Here is a 19,151-nt window from a genome sequence, read left to right as displayed (position 1 = left end):
AAATAATACATTGTGCCCACATCGTTCTTTACTTAGGCAGCGCTATCGCGCTGCCTATGATCTTTCGTCTTTGTATTTGATCAGATTTTTTATTCTAAGTTCAGTTCATTTTGGCTTTCATTTATCCATTGATTGTAATTTAAGTTCTTTCTTAGAATGAATTATCATTTCAAAGGTTTAAAGACGGTGGCTCTGCTCTTGTTTGTGGTGATTTTCACTCGCATCAAATTTGACTGAATTATTTATTTTAATTTCTGTTCGTTTTAGGATTCGCATATTGATCTAGAGTAACATTTTTTATTTCTTTTTTGACAACATTATTTATTTTAATTTCAGTTCGATTTGGTTTTCATTTATTGATCGATGGTAATTTATGTTCGTTTTAAGACTTTTAAATGGCGCGCTACTCTTCCTTCAAAAAACTTCTGTTTTGGAAATATTTTGCTTTTAAATTAATACAAAAAATATTTAAACAATAAGAGGGAGTTCTCAAACTGTAACATATATATTGCATGCTTAGTTTTGTAGCGATAGAAAAATTATTGAAGATAATATTTGTTATGGTTTGTGATAGAAAAATTAGTATTTGAATCAAACGTATTCTTATTAATCAAAAACAAAACCCGGCTTTCTCAATAAATCAGATATGAATGGCATAGGTTTACTTCCCTATTTCTTAATTCTTAAATTTGAGCCGGATGCCGTAATTCGTCTAATATATATATTAATCGAATTGTATTTTAGTGCTGATATTGAATATTTTTGATTTATTTCATTTAATTTAATCCATTAAAAGTTACGAGGAATTAAGAATTATTGAACTAGACATACTGACGTCTCAGAGCTTGGTTTCCGCAGCGTAATTAGATCTTGCTTAAGAGGTACGAATTCTTATAGGTTAGCAGGGGTTAGAAACTCTTTCTAAGCTGTGGCGATGACAACTTTTGGTGCTTGTAGGAATGAAAAAGCGTGGCCTCTTCTTCTCGGACTATCTGGAGATCAGATTCCTTTGGGAGCATTTAGCTTGGAGACTGGCGAACTAATTACCTATCATCGGACTAGACGCAGACATACAAGTGAAATAAACACATATAAGAAGACAAGATATTTATTGAACTCACATGCTTAGTTGTACAGCAACGGGTCACTTCAATGACAATAAATGGTGACCGAGATTCTTTACGGTACCAACTGTTTTAGATCTAACTTAACATTAATTGTTTCAGATCTCACTTAACATTCAAATTAAAAAGGCACATTTACCCCACTCCCAAACGCAGTTTTTTCGTCCTGCGCTGTAGGGACTGCCTGCCATTGGACCAAATGATCCAAGGACGCGAATCCTCGTTCAATAATCTCTTTAGGATTTTTCAGATGATTCAGGAGTTCACAAAGTTTTTTGCCTTTTAAACTTCCTTATAAATGTTATGCAGTGCATTTTTTTTTTGCTACAATTATCTTAGCGAAATTCGAACGACTAGCGCCGTTGTCTGACTGAAGCTAGAAATGCAATTTCTCTTTTTTTGCTGATTAAGGACTTTTCATTTTTGCAACTAGATTTAGCTTAATAATAAGAAATCGGAATTATCTTTAGAAAGGAACTTTATTTTGGTATTTTAAATACATCGCATCTTACTCATGGTACAGTTTAAAGATAATTTTCAGAAAATACAAAGTTTATTCACTCATGTTTAAGGAAATTTAGATTAATCTCGAAATATAAATGTTAAAAAGAAAATATCTCGAAAAAAATATATAAATGTTTGTACTTTCATAACTTTAATAAATCAAATAATATTAACATTTTGATTACTAAATATCAGTATATGTATATTAAACTGACAATGCAAATTCATTTGTAATTTTTCAGTAAAGTGCAAATTTTGTTCTGGCCTTGGGAAGGCATAGGGGTTTTGCGCCCAACTTATGTTAATTTCTGCTCGTTTTGAGTTTGACTTGGTTATTTATTGTAATTTCTGTTCGTTTTTGGTTTCATTTATTTATCGATGCTGATTTGTGGTAGTTTCACGCTTGATTTTATTTGTCCTCTGTTCTTGTTTAATGGAGTTCCTTACTTTTGTTTGAAAAACTTATTTTGTACAAAAAGATTTTTTAATTAATTTCTGTTCGTTTTATATTGACATAGTCTTTTCAGGGAAAAAGAAAATAATACTTTAAATCTTTTCGTTTTTTAAGAATTTATAGTTTGGCCTGCTATTTGTATGCTGGAGAAACATTTTCAGCAATTTTTAACAATCTACACCCGTTTAAAAATCTGGACACAAATTTAGTTAAGTACTGTTTAATTTAGTTTCATAGCTCCTCTAGTTGACCTGAAATGGAAAACTTGATACCATTCGGAACAACATCTGCTTTCTTTCTCTGATAGCCTAGATACACTTGAGCTATTTTGATTCGGTTAAATTTTGAGGACAGAAGTAGCCCCGAAAATTTGAACGTAATATACTTAGTCGTTCTTGGGATACTGCTGAGATGCCTTATTGGGAATTAGCATTATCACAGTGCATTTTGATTTAATATTAAGGCAAATTTTAGTTTTTAAACATAATGGGCAATTGGGAGGGTGGGCGTGGGAGGGGGACTAGTTGCCCTCCGATCACTTTCAACTATTAAAAAGGGCATTAGCCCTTTCTAGTTTTAATCGAATGAGACCTTTTCGAAGTTCCCACGACAACTCCTTCGATACGAAGTGCCCTGGTCTAAACAACAACAAAAAATAATACATGATACCCACATCGATCTTTACTATAAAAATGTCAAGCCTTCCAATCACTTTTGACTATTGAAAAGGGCACTAGGCCTTTCGATTTCCAATCGAATGAGCACTTTTGGAAACGACAACGCTTTCTAAAAACACCTAATATGCCCCCAGGGCATAAATTACAACCCTCACCCTAAGGTTATTCTCAAAGGCCTAATTTCCAGAACTTTCTACTACGTTGAACAAACTGACTATCTGAAAATTTTGATTGGATGTGTTTGGAGCAATTGTGAGCGTGAGAGGGAGTTTATTTACGCTCCATTCACTTTCGACTATTACAAAGGGAGAGCACTAGCCCTCTCAATTTCGAATTTTATGAGCCCCCTTTTAAGTTTTACGACAACTCTATCTATAAAATCTTATATGCCCCCAGGGCATAAACTACGACCTTTGCCCTTGGGGCGCTCGGGGGTTTGTCATCCTTAAATACATAATTTCCAGAACTTTCAACTATGTTGAACAAAACGGCTATCTCTAAACCTTTATTGAATGTTTTGGGGGAAATAGTGGGCGTAAAAGGGGGGTTACTTACTCTCCACTCACTTTAGACTATTAAAAAGGGCAATTTCAATTTCTAATCAAATGAGCCCTTTTTGAAATTTCTATAACAACTTTCGATATAAACTTTAATGCCCCCAGGGCATAACTTACAACCCTTGCCCTGAGGGCTTTGAGGGGGTTATTATCCTAAAAGACCTAATTTCCAGAACTTTCAACTACGTTGAACAACATGGATATTTCAAAATTTTGATTGGATTTGTTTTAGAAAATGGTGGGCGTCAGAGGGGTGTTAGTCACTATCCAATCACTTTCGACTATTAAAAAGGGCACTAGCCCTTTCATTTTCCAACTGAATGAGCTCTTTTTGAAGTTTCTACGAAAACGGTTTCGATAAAAACCTTATATGCCCCCAGGGCATAACTAACACCCCTTGCCCAGAGGGGTTTGGGGGGTTTGTCAGCCTCAAAATCATAATTTTCAAAACTTTCAACAACATTGAACAAAATGGCTATCTCAAAATTTTAATTGAATGTGTTTGGGGAAAAGATGGGCGTGAGAGGGGGGAGGGTAGTTGCCCTCAAATCACTTTCTACTGTTAAAAAGGGCACTGTCTCTTTGAATTTACAACAGAATGCGCCCTTTTTAAACTTTCTACGATAAAGCTTTTAATAAAAACCTTATATGCCCCCAGGGCATAAATTATAATCCATACCCTGAGGGTTGTTGGGGAGTATCCTCCTCAAAAACATTTTTTCTATATGGAAATCAACTACGCTGAACAAAATGGCTATCTCAAAACTTTTATTGGATGTGTTTGGGGGAATGATGGGAGTGAGGGGGGGTTAGTTTCCCTCCAATCATTTTCGACTATAAAAAGAGCACTAGGCCTTTGAGTTTCCAATTGAATAAGCTTTTTTTGAAGTTCCTACGACAATAACTTTAAAAAAAAACCTTATATGCCCCCAGGGCATAACTTAAAACCCTTGCCCTGAGGGCTGTGGGGGAGTGTCCTCCTAAAAACATATTTTCTATCTGGAAATCAACTACGCTGTACAAAATGGCTATCTTAAAATTTTGATTGGATGTGCTTGGGGGAATGATGGGCGTGGGGGGACCTAGTTACCCTCCAATCACTTTTGACTATTAAAAAGGGTACTAGCCCATTGAATTTCCAATCGAATGAGCCTATTTTGAAGTTTCTACGACAACACCTTCTATAAAAACCTTATATACCCCCAGGGCATAATTTAAAACCCTTGCTCTGAGGGTTGTGGGGGAGTGTCCTCCTCAAAAACGTATTTTCTATCTGGAAATTAGCTAAGCTGAACAAAATGCTGGCTATCTCAAAATTTTGATTGGATGTGTTTGGGGGAATGATGGGCGGGGGGGGGGGCTAGCTGCCCTCCAATCACTTTCGACTATTCAAAAGGGTACTAGTCACTCCAGTTTGCAATCGAATGAGCCCTTTTCAAAGTTTCTACGACAACTCCTTCGATACGAAGTGCCCGGGTATGGAGAAAAAACAAAAATAAACACATTGTGCCCACATCGTTCTTTACTTAGGCAGCGCTAGTGCGCTGCCTATGATAGCTGGTTACACATACTGAACAGCACGTTCAGAAGGACGTACTGAACACGTGTCTTCACTTCTAGACCTCATCTTTTTCTTCCTTGGTAACCTTTTCGCAGCAAAATGGTAGATATTAAATACGATACAAGCTGTAATTCTTCATCTAGGAATCTAGTTCTAAATCTAGTATCAAAATCTAGATCTAGAATCTAGGTCTATAATCTAGATCTAGTTCTCTGATATTAAAACTCCAAAAATTACGTCAAATTAAACGATTGGGTTATTAGACTGCTCAAACTCTGCCTTTAATTAAAAAACATGAGCAAATTACCTTGGTATAATTTCCCTGATTCATAAACACTATCAGCTCCAGCAATTATAATGCTGGGAATTATCCCTTGATATGGATTTCCTCTATCATCATGCTGACACACAAAATAAAAGGGAGAAGATACGAATGATAAGGGAGATTGAGCATTTACAAATAATGGAAATGTAAGCAAAATAAAAAAGAAGTGCATTGTCTCCCTTTAAACACTTGAATGACTTTCAAAACAGGATGTTATAAACGCCCAATTGATAACGATTGCAGAAATATTGCTAATGAATATCTGGTTCTGAGAGGCATACAAAGTCTGTCTCAAAACGGCATTTTGCTTTTTATCAAATACCAATCAAGAGTAAAACTTAAGCTTTGAACAATCTTAGTCCAATATTGCTATGTTTTATCGCCCATATTTGTCACCCAGATTAAAATTTACTATCCCCTCCGATTCAAAATTCAGGATCCATTTGAAAGTTTGAACTCAACCCCCTCCCCGCAGCAGCCGAAAATAATGCATATACGTTATTTCGATAGTCTGTGTACATATAGCGTATTTCAACTTACCTTGTTACTTAACTGTAGAAAAGACATTACTATCTTACTGTAAAAGAAGTCCTACATTATCCCACAACCCAAATTGTTTAGTTGGATCAGAGACAACACATTTTACATCCCCATCTTATAGGCTCTTAGAGGAAAAAAGTCCATCTCCAAGAGACATGGTGCTCTTCAGCTTATTAAGACTAATTGTGAAGTATCGACCGACATCAGGGATCAATATTAAGACAAATTATGGACATTCAAGCTTCAAACAGTCAGACTTTAATATTTCTCTGTTTTGCCTTTCAATTCTTCTTTCTTTTACTTTTCACCTAAATTAAATTTTATTATCGTTGTCCTAAAGATGCATTTTGCCGTTAAGCTCTGGTCAGTAAATCGAACCATTTGATAGTATATCCAGTATTTTGTCCTTATTTCACTCGTATGTTCAGCTTCACCTGAACGGAAGTGTTCCCTTGAACTCGTCTTTCTGATCACAGGTTACACAGTGGAATCTTGTCAAACAGAAAAAATTTAAAATTATAAATATTTTTGATTATATAAAACATTTTACAGTACTTTATCTTCTAATAATTTTCTCCAAACAACAAAAAAATCGGTTTTTACTCCATCAAATTCACATATTGGAATATTTGTTTTTTATTATCATCATAATTGTAAGTTTTCCTTCCTTACACTACATAATCGTAAGGCTCGAGAGCAGAGTCGACAAGATGAACAAAACTGTTCACCTTGTCGCTTATCGTACTTAAACGTTGATTTTCATCACATTTTTATTCCTGGGAACGCTGAACACAACTCTTCAGTCTTCACTATGATTAAAGTTGAACCAAAAAAGCTACCATCAATTGTTTTTTTTGCTGGCATACTGATTCCAGACATGAAACGGTAAGCAATAACACTTTCATAGTTGCAGCTGTAGCTGCAACCTAGTCAAGAACGCCACTAACAAAAAGTTCACAACAGATGCTAATCATTTTTTTTTTTTCTTAAAAATAATTAAGTTACTAAACTTTGGGGGGAAACTTCCCTTATGGTCACCATCCTTTTAAAAACAAAACATTCATAACAGGATAACATCATGGCAGTGAAAATGTACTTAATTGTAAACTATAAACGACTTTCAATGGCAAAATGCAACATGAAAAACTTTCCCCAATAGTTTCTTCCAAAAGCTTACACTACAAATCAGGCCCGTTATTTCACCAGAGCCCAGGGGGGTTTGGGGAAAGAATTAGAGTCGTGAAAATTTATATTTTAAAGCGAGGAAAAACAGTATTTTCTTTCAAGAAGCATGAATTTTTTTTTATAAATCCAGGGCTAGCGAATTGACACTTGCCGTCATTTAAGTGACAAAAACTGAATGTCAGTAGGCCCCGATGTTGTATAAATTTTAGAATTCTGATTTAAGAAGTGTTTTATTCCCTTAGATATACCTTTCTTCATGGGCTTATTATATTTTTTTACGAAAAGAAACTACTAGATTTATCTTGCTGATGAGCAAAAATTACTGAAATCAGTATCATGAAAAATTTAAAGGTAAAGGAGACGGCACAAGACCCTTAAAGTCCAAACCGGTCGTGCTGATCTCCGTTTTGAGTTCTGACAGAAAGAACTAAAATGACAAAATAGTAGTCAATTTAGCGTTAAAACAGTATTGATTGCAACCCTGTTCAGATTTGATCATAGCCATAAACTAGATACATACCTTAATTTATCATATTCGACCTAGCGTCTTTCAGTTTTTAAATTTGATTCAAATGAAGGTTGTATTTGACTTTTTGACGGCTTTAGCATATCAAAATGAACGTACAATAATTTTAATTGTCCTTTTATTGCTTCTTTCTGCTTGAAAAAGGTAAAGATCACAGCGCTAGGCTGCTTTCTGCTCATAGTTACCAATCCTTCTTTCACCATTCTCAGTACTTGACGCTCTCAAAAACAGTATAATATAATAAGGACACATTCTCGTACCATGAAATAAACATTCGACCCCTCTAATTACTTGTCGTCTCAGTAAGTTATTTCAACCCTCTCGCAACCACTCATCAACCGGTCAATCTGGAAAGTAGCAATCTTGGGTTGTACATTGAAAAATTGTGAACGCAACCTTGGTAGCTTGGTATTTGATTTTTGTGTTCATGTCTTTTTACTTATCAGTCACATTTCCGTGATTTCAACACTATAGTTTTACCGTTAGCATTACTGACCAACAAGTTCAAATTTATTTCTTCTCCAAAGCCAAGCTATAGTGAAAAATTAATCGATTATCCAGTGTACTAATTTTCTGCTACATGCTGGAGCATCCCTTTTTGCGGGTGAGGGAGAAGATTTTAAATCGTGAAATATTTATAGAGCTTTTAGAAAAATGAAGGACATTACATATACTTTAAGGTAATCTTGTTATTATTATTCATTGTTCTGGTAGGGGGGCCAATACCATTACTACCCCCCTATATTACTGGCCATCTGCAGGTAAACACATATACATATCACATAGCACATGCCATCATGTTACATACCAGAGAGCGACTAGTGAGCGCACAAAATGTTTTAGCGGGAAATTCTAAAGAATCATTGAGCCAAAACCTGCTACTATATATCAGAAAAAAATTTCCTTACTTATAGCTCCAATTATATCCATATCCATAATGCCTTCAGTGAGTCTGTGACTACTCTAGATCGGTTGCGTATGCCAGGGGGGACTTCTGGTCGACAAATTATGTTCTTGCTTATTATACTTAACATTATTTTGCAAAAATCACAAAACTTGTGTTGTTGTGGGTCGCAAAACGACTTTACTACTTATGTGAATTCTTGCAGTTTCCTATTATATATACCCCAAAATTATATATACCCCAAAATTATATATACCCCAAAATGATCCTTTAAGTAACTGCAAAGAAGGTGCTGTCTGTCCGTTTTACCAAGGCAAAATCAAAAGAGAGAAATTACTTTCTTTTGATGGCATTTTTTTACGTTGATGATCTTTTTTGATTTCCTTCTGTACCATCATTTTATTTAGGCACCAAAAATCAAACTTAAATAAGAACGAAATCCACACTGCCTTTCCATCATAAAAACAAACAAAAAGCAAATTATTAGGGAATTTTTTAGACAGGAAAACTTCCTCAAAGCTCAAACGAATATTTCGGCCCTATATCCAACGGATGTCCTCAGCAAAACAAATATAAATAAAATAATACTTACAGTAAGATGTGATCTTTAAGACTAAAATTAAATATTAGAACAGTCCCAGAATCCTTACTTCAACGAAGTTCAACCAGGACTGATGGATAAAACGAAACGAGACAATTCATTCGGATAAAATAAAACATTAAGAACATATTTTTGACCCTATTCTTGCCTTTTTGGCAGCTAACCTCAAAGGTCTCTTAGTAGCAGGTTCAATAGTATTGATTCTTGATTTTGTAATATAATTTGTCAAATCGTGTTTAATTAAGTTGGTGCATAAAGCATTGATTAAATACTCCCCCAAATCCCTATTTTAAGAAATTTTATGACCTACCTTGAGTTAAGTTTCTATTGTTTCACGAACAACCTGTTTTATACCTGAGTCATTGCTAATGAGGGAGGATTTTTCAAAAAGTATCGTATGGCTGGGGTTATCGAAAACATGGCGGCTTGGAGCAGAATCAAAAGAATTAAGAGCACTAATAGAACGACATGGCCAAGGCTTTAAATTCTAAAATAAAACCAGCAAAAAAAAATCTCTACCTGTATAGTTGGTAAGTATCTAAAACTCCCGGCCAATTACTGATCTTCAGCTCTGAACATATTAGTGTAACGGCATGAAATAGGTACCTGAAGCGAGTATTTTTCTTGCATAAAATACTTAGTAGGTTGCCGTCCCACAGAAAAACTTACTTTTTTTCTGTCATCCGGCAGGCTCTGCTGTTAGTTAAATATAGTCTATCCCAGTGGTTAGACCGTACAGGCTCATCCAGCAAACTCTGTTATATATAGTTTATCCCACTGGTTAGACTGTGCAGGCTCGTCTGGCAGGCTCTGCTGTTAGTAATATTTAGTTTATGTCACCGGTTAAATTGTGCAGGCTCGTCCAGCAAACTCTGCTGTTAGTAATCTATAGTTTATTCCACTTGTTAGACTGTGTAGACTCGTCCAGCAAACTCTGCTGTTAGTAATATATAGTTTATCCCACTGGCTTGACTGTGCAGGCTCGTCCAGTTGGCTCTATTGTTGGTAATTCATAGTTTATCCCAGTGGTTAGATTGTGCAGGCTCGTCCTGAAAACTTGTCGTTAGTAATATACACTTTATTCCACTTGTTAAACTCTGCGGGCTCGTCCGGCAGGCTCTTCTGTTAGTAATATATAGTTTATCCCACTGGTTAGATTGTGCAGGCTCTGCTGTTAGTAATATTTAATTTATGCCACCGGTTAAATTGTGCAGGCTCGTCCAGCAAACTCTGCTGTTAGTAATCTATAGTTTATTCCACTTGTTAGACTGTGCAGGCTCGTCCCGCAAACTCTGATGTTAGTAATATATAGTTTATCCCACTGGTTTGACTGTGCAAGCTCGTCCAGTTGGCTCTTTTGTTGGTAATTCATAGTTTATCCCACTGGTTAGACTGTGCAGTCTCGTCCTGAAAACTTGCCATTAGTAATATACAGTTTATTCCACTTGTTAGACTGTGCGAGCTCGTCCGGCAGGCTCTTCTGTTAGTAATATATAGTTTATCCCACTGGTTAGACTGTGCAGGCTCGTCTGGCAGATTCTGCTTTTATTTATACACAATTTATCCCACTGGTTAGATTTAACATTAATAAAATAAATTACAAATTTCGAAAAACAAGTAAAACTTTTGATAAGACGGTGAACTTTACAATAATGGAAACTTCTTTGAACAAATAGTAATAGAATTCATAACATTATGAGTCCACATTACCAAAACAGAAGAAAAGGAAAGAAATAAGTAAACAAAAACTAGCCTAAACAAATTAACGCGTACATAAAAAGATGAGAAAAGATACACATTCTATAAAACAAAAATAAAAATAAAAACAATAGAAACTCATATATCATAAACCATAGTTTTTATTTTAAAAAAGTTCAAAATGCAAGTTCACGTTCAAGGGTGCCTCTAGCATACTACTCTGTACATATGAGATCTCTTTTGATATAAGATCTAGTATGTGTTTTGTTGTATGTTATCTCATATTGGACTATGTTAAAAAAAAATGATTAAATGTGAGTTCCTTTTATTTTGTCCTTTTTTTGTGTGACGTTTCAGTTTCTTTTGTTTTCTCATCTTTTTATGTAGGTGTTGATTTGTTTAAGTTAGGTATTTTTTCCTTCGTTTTTATCATCGCTGATACACGCTTCCGAAGCCAAAATGTTGGGATTTTAATTATTATTTGTACAAAGAAGCTTTGTGATTCTGCAGTTAACTGCATTATTTAAAAAAATAGGCTACCCGTTTTTCAAATTTATCATTTCATTTATAAATAAAAAGGCAGCAGGGTCTAAGCAACTATTTAGGTTTGGTATTGTGTCAATAATTTTTTGGCAGGATTATGTCTTTGAGTATGACAACCCACCCACAGCCCTCAGGGCTAAGGTTGTAAGTTATGCCCTGGGGGCATGCTTAATCTTATTTTTAATGAAGACACTACAAACTCCTCTTTGTTTTATGGATAAAGGTAACTCGTTTCCAGGAACGTACCCAGAATATTTTCCCGATGGGGGGGGGGGGTAACTAAAAAAACACTTCAAAAATAGTTTTTTTTTTAACTTTTTGTTATGTTTTTATGAGTTGAACAAACATTTCCGGGGGGAGGCTTCAAATCCGCTACCCCCCCCCCTCCCCACTGGATACGGCCTATCTCGTTTCATTTCATTTTTATTTTATTTTTTTATTCACTTGCCAAATCCCTTTGAAAGTAAATTCTTGACGTATAGTTTTAAGAATTGAAGAAAAAACCTCCTCTTTAGAGAAAAATACATCGGTTCCATTACCATTATTTTTTTTTATTTTAATAAATTTTAGTTTTTTAATATTTCAAGTCGCAACATCTTCAAGTTAAAAATCCGTGACTCAGATGTATAAAAAGAAAAAATAGTATTTATTTATATTAAAAAAAACTTTATAATAATGTACACAGGTTAGACTAAACCAACCGAAGTAACCTTAATGAATCATCTTTTTGTCACCTTCTTCCACGTCCACTATTCTTTTGTAACAATATCCCAGCTTTTCTATGTTCGATAGGACAATTAATCGTAGCCTATCAATATATCTCGTCTCAACATGGAGGTTCCTAAAATCCCTCCAAATGTATCCATTTGAGTCTTTGCTGAATAGGGCTGGACTAGGAACGTTTTCACGCATATAGCTCCATACGTCTCTTAAAAGTACGGCTACCTGTAATTACAGATATACATAAGTAAAGAATGTTACGAGTGGGTTAACAGATATACCACATTTGCGGCATTTGATTTTTTGCAAACCATGCTTTTCAAATAAACACATTTGAAGCAAATTTCATCATAAATTACACCTTTGGCGAATTTTAGCTTGAAAAATGGTAACTTCGGCACATTTTCGTTTTCATGGCTGCGGTATCTTATACCAGCCATCTGGCAACACTGATCCTTATTAGTGACTATTTTCCTATTAAAATGACATTTGAAAAAAAAGAATATTGAAAATCCTCGTTCAAAAGACATGAAAAAGAAATCTAAAGACAAAGTGGACAGATTTTCAACGCTGGAATAATTTTTTGTACGTTAATTCCACACAGATGTACGACTCCATTACAAATACACACAATGAATGGTCCTCATGCAAAGGGGCTCCTTCCGACCAATCCTCCCGAAGTTATCTCAGACTAGGGAATATCCTCCAATCTCACTTCCATATGTGCCTACATTGTTGCAACTTATCTTAACGATACTCAAGGACAAGTGAAGTTCCAAATGGCACATTTTTTTTTCAATGCTTTATTTTTCCAAATTTCCTCGCCATACACACGGGCACGGGTGACACGTTTGCAAAATAATACATCTCATAGCATCTAAAAAAATAGCATTTTTTTTTTCAATTGATTTTTTTTTTTTTTTAATTAATTTCCGGTCATTTTTGTACCGAACCCAGGGTTACCATAAATGTGAAGTAAACCCCTAAAAGCAGAATTTTAAACCTATGTTTCACTTCCGCAGAACAATGCTTGGTACTTCCGTGTTATAGCGACCACATTTTGTCCTTGATATGTAATGAAACCGGCTTTCTGTGTCCACTCAGGGATAATCAGCATAGCCTGAGCGAGATTAACGGTAACTATGCAGGTATACTCTAATTAAAAGTTTAAAATATAGAGATGGTTAGGTTAGGTATTTAATTTAATACGTTCTGGGCGGCCTGCTTTCCATAATTTTCTGTCGTATTTTCCATTATTTTGTTACTAAAGTATTAAATTTTAATCGTATTTTGGTATATTTCATTTGGATTGACCTAACTTCACTTCTTTAGTGTGGTCTCTATAACATGTAAGTACCCAATGCTTGGATTAAAAGAGGTCAATTAGTTTGCTCTCTTTTCGAGAGAAAGTATAATCGTACAAATCAACTCTTCTTTCCTCAATGAAGGGAGACTTTACCCCACTAAGAATTCCAGCTGAGCCGTTCTTCTTCACTTATCCACAATTTACTACTACTACTACTAATAACTCACCGCAGCACCAAGCCGCCTGAGGCCAACACAGCTACGCACGATCCTCCTCCAACCCAATCTATTCAAAGCCTCCCTTTTTACACCCGCCCACGAAGTTCTCATTTCCTTTAAATCTTTCTTTATGACGTCCTCCCACCCGAGACGGGGACGACCTGCTTTCCGTTTAGCTCTAGATGGTTGGCCGAAAAGAACAATCTTCGACAATCTGTCATCATTCATCCGCACAACGTGCCCTAACCACCTCAACTTTTCTTTCATTATAGCCCTAGAGAGCGGTATTGAACCACACCTTTCGTACAGCCTATTGTTTGAAATATGGTCAGTCAGTTGGGTACCCAGAACAATCCTTAAGCAATTTCTCTGGAAAACATCTAGCAAATCTTCATCTGCTTTTTGGAGCATCCATACTTCAGAGCCATATTTGACCACTGTCAGTACTGTAGCTTCTAATATTCTAATCTTGGTTAGCAGACTTATCTTCCTATTCTTCCAGACTTTTTTTTAACTGTGAAAAAAACACCCTGAGCCTTGGCTATTCTACTTTTAACATCTTCACTGCTCCCACCATCTTTACTAATAATACTACCAAGGTAAGTGAAGCTGCCCACCAGATCAATCCTATCATTACCCAACGTCACCTTTTCATCTTCACTTATTCCTAGCCTTAGTGACTTAGTCTTCCTAACATTAATTTTCAAACCAATTCTAGCATCCTGAACTCGTAAAACCTCTAAAACTTCATTCATTTTGCTCCCACTTTCATCTAGGGTGCTTAAATCATCAGCATAATCCAAGTCCGGGAGACTTTTTCCTCCCCATTTGATTTCGTGGTCTCCCATTGCCTTTCCTGTGCTCCTTAAAACAAAGTCCATCAAAATAATCCATATAAAGGGGGATAGAATACAGCCCTGCTTAACTCCCAATCAAGCAGTTCGTGGTAAAGAACACCAAGTAAGGAGTGACCAGGCTCTATAGTAACTTAAACTCTAAAAAAACGAGATTTTGATTCATTAAAAGAATCAGATTTCTGTGGTAATTTCAAACATATAAGTTTCATCAAGTTTAATCTTACCCCTCAAAAGTTGCGCGCCTGAGAAAATTTGCCTTATTTTCGAAAAAAGGGGGAAAGACCCCCTAAAAGTTATAGAAACTTAATGAAAATCACACCATCATATTCAGTGCATCAGAGAACCCTACTGTAGAGGTTTCAAGCTCCTATCTACAAAAATGTGGAATTTTGTATTTTTTGCCAGAAGAAAGATCACGGGTGCGTGTTTATTTGTTTGTTTGTTTTTTTCCCCAGGGGTGATCGTATTGACCCAGTGGTCCTATAATATTGCAAGAGGGCTCACTCGAACGGAAATTAAAATTTTTAGTGTCCTTTTTAAGTGACCAAAAAAATAGAGGGCAACTAGACCCTCTTCCACGCTCATTTTTACCCAAAGTCACCCGATCAAAATTTTAAGATAGCGATTTTGTTCAGCATAGTCGAAAATCTAATAAATATGTCTTTTAGGATGACTTAATCCCCCACAGTTCCCAGGGGAATGGCTGCAAGTTATGAACTTTGCCCATTGCTTACATATTGTATTGGTTATTGGGAAGTATACAGACATTTTCAGGAAGAATTTTTTTCAGGTAGGGGGGGCTGAAAGAGGGGGTTACTCGGGAGAATCTTTCCGTGGAGGATGTTTCTTTGGGGTAAGGGACATTTCTATGAAGGGGGCACCAGATTTCCAAGCATTATTTAAAAAACGATCAGAAATTAAATTATAAAAAACAAGTTTTTTCAACTGAAAGTAAGAAGCAACATTAGAACTTAAAATGAACAGAAATTATTACGTATATGAGGGGGTTCTCCCCCAATTCAATACCTCGTTCTTTACGCTATAGTTTTTTTTAGTGCTTTCAAAAGAGCTATCTATTCTAATTAACGGCCTTTGTGATTAAGGGGTCATTTTTAAAGAATTGGAACAAAATTTGAACTTTATATTAAAGAGCAAGGTATTGACTAGGGGGCAAACCCCCTAATATACGTATTAAAAATATATGAATATAGAAGTTCGTTACGTAAGTTAATTCGTAAGTTAAGTATATTTATTACTAATAAAAACGTTCGTAAATAAAATTAAACAAGTTTCGAGAAAGCTATTTAACCAAATAAAAGTAAAATTAATATGCAAATTTTGTTTTAATTATTCATGCACGGTGAGCCAAAATCAAAACCTGCATTAATTAAAAAAAGTTCAAAAATTAAATAAAAAAGCAAGTTTTTTAAACTGAAAGTAAGAAGCGACATTAAAACTTAAAACGAACAGAAAGTATTCCGTATATGGAAGGGGCTTTCCCTTCCTCAACGCCTCGCTCTTTACTCTAAAGTTTGACTCTGTCTCAAAACTATATTTTTTAAAACAATAAAAAACTTTAGCGTAAAGAGCGAGGCGTTGAGGAGGGGAAAGCCCCTTCCATATACGGAATAATTTCTGCTCGTTTTAAGTTTTAATGTCGCTCCTTACTTTCAGTTTAAAAAACTTGTTTTTTTTTATTTAATTTAATACAGAACCAGCTGCTAACCTCATTTCCTACCTTAACCGCAGCAGTGTTATTCTCGTACATAGCACTAATCACCTTAATGTATTTGTCTGGTATACCATACAAGGATAAAACCTTTACTAAAGCTCTTCTATCAACAGAATCGAACGCTTGCTCGTAATCTATAAAACTGAGGACCAAAAGTGTTTGAAAACTCAGGCACTTAAAAAAATACATCAAAAATTGGTTTATAGTCAATTTTGTTACATTTTTACAAGTCGGGCAAACATTAAGGGGACGGGGGGGGGGGTCAAACACCATAAAACACGGTCAAACGGCCTGGTTGAACTTCGTCGAAGTAAGGGTGCTAGGGTTGCTTTAAAAAAAAATTAGCTTTAATGGTCGTATTTTAATGTAAGGTTCTCTTTTATATTTTCATTTGTGTTATGCTGAGGACGGTCCTTGGACATAAGGGGGAGGGGATATTAATTTAAAGTTTGCAATCCCAATGTCTTACGAAAAAATTCTCTACTGTTCTACTTGTTTTTTTGTCTTTTTTTTTTGTTTATGATGGAAATGCAGTGTGGTCTTTGTCGCTATTTACGTCTAGCCTAATCAAAACATAGAAAATGTCCAACTATGCGTTACTCCACTGTCGTTAGTTTTATTGGACAAACTGTCTTTAATGGTTGTGTATAATAGTAAGTTTTCTCAAGCTCATAACTTTTGTTTTACAACTTGAAATTTAATGAGTTTTACATATTTAGATACATCATAAAATTAATTTATTTTAATTTATACGTTTTTATCATAACTCCTTTTCTAAGGCTTTTTTATTATTACCACGAGACAGGGGCGCTCACATAAAATAATTATGGAGGACTGACCGGGGGGGGGGGGGAGTTCCTGGGCCAACCAACGGAAAACTTAAAAAATTCCCTAGAAAAAACGGTATTTAAGGCATCAATTTAAGTTTATTCTAGCTCTTTGAATGCAAGTTTTGAGTAGGGACTAAGGAATGAATGATAAAACCGAGTGGATTAAATAAGATTTTAAAAAAGAATGTAATTTTTTCCTGGAGTGGGGGGCTACAGTCCTATCCCCCTCCCCATGGGTGCGTGCCTGCCACAAGTCGCTCCTTCCTAGGCTCCTTTAATGAGCCTAGGTTGAACGCTTTTCCATTTCTTCCTCTATTGTAAAAGGGCGGGGTTATTTGGCTTCTCTTTCTGATTAATGTGATTGACTTATGAGTATACATCACACACAGACGCAAACCAATCAAATTAAAGCTTAATTTTTACCACCAAACTAAGAGTAATTTTCCTTTTTTTCTTTAGTACCCAATTCTCCAAATAAAATTTTATTCGTTTGACACTATTGTTTAAGTTTCTCCAGAGTTATTGGTGGCCATACGCTGGCATTCTGGTCTCTCCTAAGCCCGGGGTAAAATCTTGATTAGCGCCCTCCCCCTCCTGTCTCCCAAAAATTTTCAGGCCAAATTTAAACAAAATTTCCATTTAATGATCAAATTTTCCTTTATCAACAAAATTGTTCATTTATTTAAATCTGACTTTTCTTACTTAAGCCTCTGCAGAATTATTAATTATCTCGTCCCAACTGATTGCTTCTAATTCTTCAATTCGGTCTACTTACTTTTTGCTTAAAATTCAATTTTAAACTGCATAAATTCGGTCTACTTCGTTTTGTTTTCAAGGAAGGGTTGTGAAGATATGGGAAAAAATAAACATTTCGGATTCAATTTCCTTATATTTACTGCCAATTGCGCCCTCTACTTTATCTTAATAAAATTGAAAAATGATTATAACCGAAATTTTGCACCCGTAAAACTTTTGCGCCCAAGACGAGTCTAACCACATCTGTGGTTAGACCCCTCCCCTAAAACCTCATCTGAGGTCATAAGGTAGCCATGCAGAATTGTGGACATGTTCCTAATCCAATGCTAACAAGGTCTAAGCCGTCCGTAGATTTCAGTTGTACTACTACTACTAACAACCCACCGCAGCACCGAGCCACCTGAGGTCAACACAGCTACGCACGCTCCTCCTCCCTCCCAATCTATCCAAAGCCTCCGTCTTTACACCCTCCCAGAAAGTTCCCATTTCCTTTGAATCTTTCTATATGACATCTTCCCACCCCAACCGCGGACGACCTGCTTTCTGTTTAGCCCAAGTCACTTGGCTGAAAAGTACAATCTTTGGCAATCTGTCATCCTTCATCCGCAGAACGGTTCCTAGCAATGTCAGCTTTTCTCTTATTATAGCCCTAGAAAGCGGGATTGAACCACACTTTTCGTATAGCCTATTGTTTGAAATATGGTCAGTGGGCCGGGTACCCAAAACAATCCCAAGATAATTTCTCAGGATATAATTTCTTCAAAAGGGGTTCTCTGGACAATCTCGTCTCCTTTGGCCATATGGTATTCAATAATATGCGGTCCAACTAAGTTGGCTTTGCTGCACACTAAGGACCTAATCCCCATCGTAATAGCAGCAGTAGCTGCAACCTAGTAAAGGATGAACGTCGACGAATCGCAACCCAAAATTAATTATTTTGAAATCAAATCTAAATAAAAATTATACCATGGATATCGCCATGGCTGAAAACCCTACACATGACACTTACAGTCCCCTAGCTTGAACAAAAACCAAATCCCTTTCTTTACATAGGGAGCATTTTTTTTTGTGCTCTTTTTTTCCTCTTTTTTCCGTTTTCTTAAAACTTTTTTGTTGAGTTTCTGTTGTCTTTTTCATAGGGACGAGTAGCAAGCCAGGTGACCCCTTCCAGCCAGGTGGCCCTGTCCAGCCCGGGACAGGCTGTAACATCAATGGAGCCGATGACAGATTGGCCTTTGCCTTTAAGCTCTTATTCTAACACTCACACATTAAACCTTGATTAAATTTAACCTAGTTATAGTCTGTAGTGAGAATCCATTGAGTCAGCATCATAAAAACGATATAAAATTAAGAAAATAATAGGATATACTTACTTCTTGTGGAGAGATTTTGGCTAAAATCTCGCTGATCATAGTCAAAGGTGGTGGAAGTAGCTGACCAAGGGACATTAAGTCAAGGATCTTTGACGTCATTTCTAGCAACTCGGGTCTTTGCTAAATAAAAAGTAATGTAATTTAGTTTGAATTGAGGTTT

At 35.8% G+C, this 19,151-nt stretch overlaps 2 protein-coding genes across 2 annotated transcripts in view; both read right to left on the bottom strand.

Annotated features, from left to right (window-relative positions):
* The window catches only part of LOC148943242 (reelin-like), a 215,875-nt gene extending 210,464 nt beyond the window's left edge, over positions 1-5,411 (bottom strand). The window contains exon 1 of the mRNA XM_089101779.1: positions 5,185-5,411. Coding sequence (XP_088957905.1) covers positions 5,185-5,374 — 190 coding nt within the window. The 5' untranslated portion in view covers positions 5,375-5,411. The remainder of the gene's footprint in view (positions 1-5,184) is intronic.
* A 6,428-nt stretch (positions 5,412-11,839) lies between these two features.
* Positions 11,840-19,151, bottom strand: part of omd (integrator complex subunit 5 omd) — a 79,915-nt gene continuing 72,603 nt past the window's right edge. Inside the window, exons 3-4 of the mRNA XM_089101922.1 lie at positions 18,992-19,111; positions 11,840-12,144 (exon numbers count right to left, since the gene is read on the bottom strand). Of these exons, the coding sequence (XP_088958048.1) occupies positions 11,911-12,144; positions 18,992-19,111 (354 nt within the window). The 3' untranslated portion in view covers positions 11,840-11,910. The remainder of the gene's footprint in view (positions 12,145-18,991; positions 19,112-19,151) is intronic.

The sequence above is a fragment of the Artemia sp. Qi Xiang Cuo genome, chromosome 15, assembly GCF_049724085.1.
Source record: "Artemia sp. Qi Xiang Cuo chromosome 15, ASM4972408v1, whole genome shotgun sequence".
Taxonomy (NCBI): Eukaryota; Metazoa; Arthropoda; class Branchiopoda; order Anostraca; family Artemiidae; genus Artemia; species Artemia sp. Qi Xiang Cuo.
Note: the sequence above shows the minus strand (reverse complement) of the source record. Positions and strands in the feature narration are given on the sequence as shown.